The following is a 1,145-nucleotide window of genomic DNA, read 5'->3' as shown; positions in this document are numbered from 1 at the left end:
TCAGCGTGGGTATACCCAGTCAACTCGGAGCCTGAGGTCACCGACGAGGTGGCCCTTGAGCTTGCCGATGGCCTCCTCCGCGTGCTCACGGCTCTCGAACGCGACCCACCCGAATCCCACGGGGTCATGGCTCCTCGAGCTCGTTAAGTCGCACATGACAAGCGGCCCGAACCGCTTGAAGAGCCCATGCAACTCATGCTCGCCGGGGATCATGCTCAGCGGCACGTTGGTCACGCGCACGACTCGGCGCAGCTGGTGTTGGCTCCCAGCTGAGCCGGAGGCGGAGGCCAGCAAGAGCGGGTGCCTCCCCGGAGGGCACCGCTCTCTGCATGTTGTGAGGCTGAAAGGCCCGTGGATGTAGTTGTAGGGGCAGAAGTGATCGTTGTCGTGGATTCTGCCTACTCCGCAAAAGTCGCATGTCCTCTTCTCACGGCAGCGGCGCTCAGCGTCTAGGAGAAAACGAGGGATGCCGTCAGTACACAAGTCGATTATAGAATAGTGAAGTGTCGCTGATTTATTACAATTTTGTATTAACTTTATACTGAATTAGCGATACTTATTTTAGGGCGAAGGAAGTAGCAAGAATAGACAAGTCATATCATATGCGTACGCACGTTTCATGTCGTGCTGCTCCTTGGCCGGCGCCGTTCCCTCCTGCCGCCGGTTTCTGCGTCCTGTGCGCGCGGCAGAGAATAACGCGTGTTAGTGTCCGTGTGTTTACCATAGAGATAGAGGTACTCCAGTTAGTAAGCAAAACCTGCGTACGTATTGTTTGTCCTCTTCTTCTTTATTAACCTTGTACTCCAGTTAGTAAGCAAAACCTGCGTAAGAAAGAGAGAGAGAGAAGCGCACAAACCTTGCGGCGCTGGCGCAGAGGACTTGTTGACGATCTTCTTCTTTATCGTAGCCGCTCTGGTCTTTCTCCTCTTCTTCTTCTCGCCGATCTTCCTCCGCTGTCTACGGCTGGCCATCTCCTCCACTTTCCGGCGGTTGATTTCTTGTCTATCGTTTTTCTTACCCCACTTATTAACCTTGTGGTTTATAATTATACTAACTGTCAATGAGACTTGGAAGGTTTGGACACCTAATTCGACCGTGACTCGTATCGGATGTTTTTGTTACTCTAATCTAAAAGCAACACCACG

The 1,145-nt window shown here is 52.5% G+C and overlaps 1 protein-coding gene across 1 annotated transcript; it reads right to left on the bottom strand.

The window, feature by feature from the left end:
• LOC119309872 (eukaryotic translation initiation factor 3 subunit G-like) lies at positions 1-971 on the bottom strand. The gene is made up of 3 exons (XM_037585775.1): positions 857-971; positions 615-674; positions 1-509 (listed from the first exon to the last, which is right to left on the bottom strand). Exons 1-3 carry the CDS (start codon positions 969-971, stop codon positions 1-3), a joined length of 684 nt encoding a protein of 227 aa, XP_037441672.1.
• Positions 972-1,145: the final 174 nt, after the last annotated feature.

Source organism: Triticum dicoccoides, chromosome 5B (genome assembly GCF_002162155.2).
Source record: "Triticum dicoccoides isolate Atlit2015 ecotype Zavitan chromosome 5B, WEW_v2.0, whole genome shotgun sequence".
Taxonomy (NCBI): Eukaryota; Viridiplantae; Streptophyta; class Magnoliopsida; order Poales; family Poaceae; genus Triticum; species Triticum dicoccoides.
The sequence above is the reverse complement of the archived record's forward strand: the minus strand, read 5'-3'. Positions and strand labels throughout refer to the sequence as shown.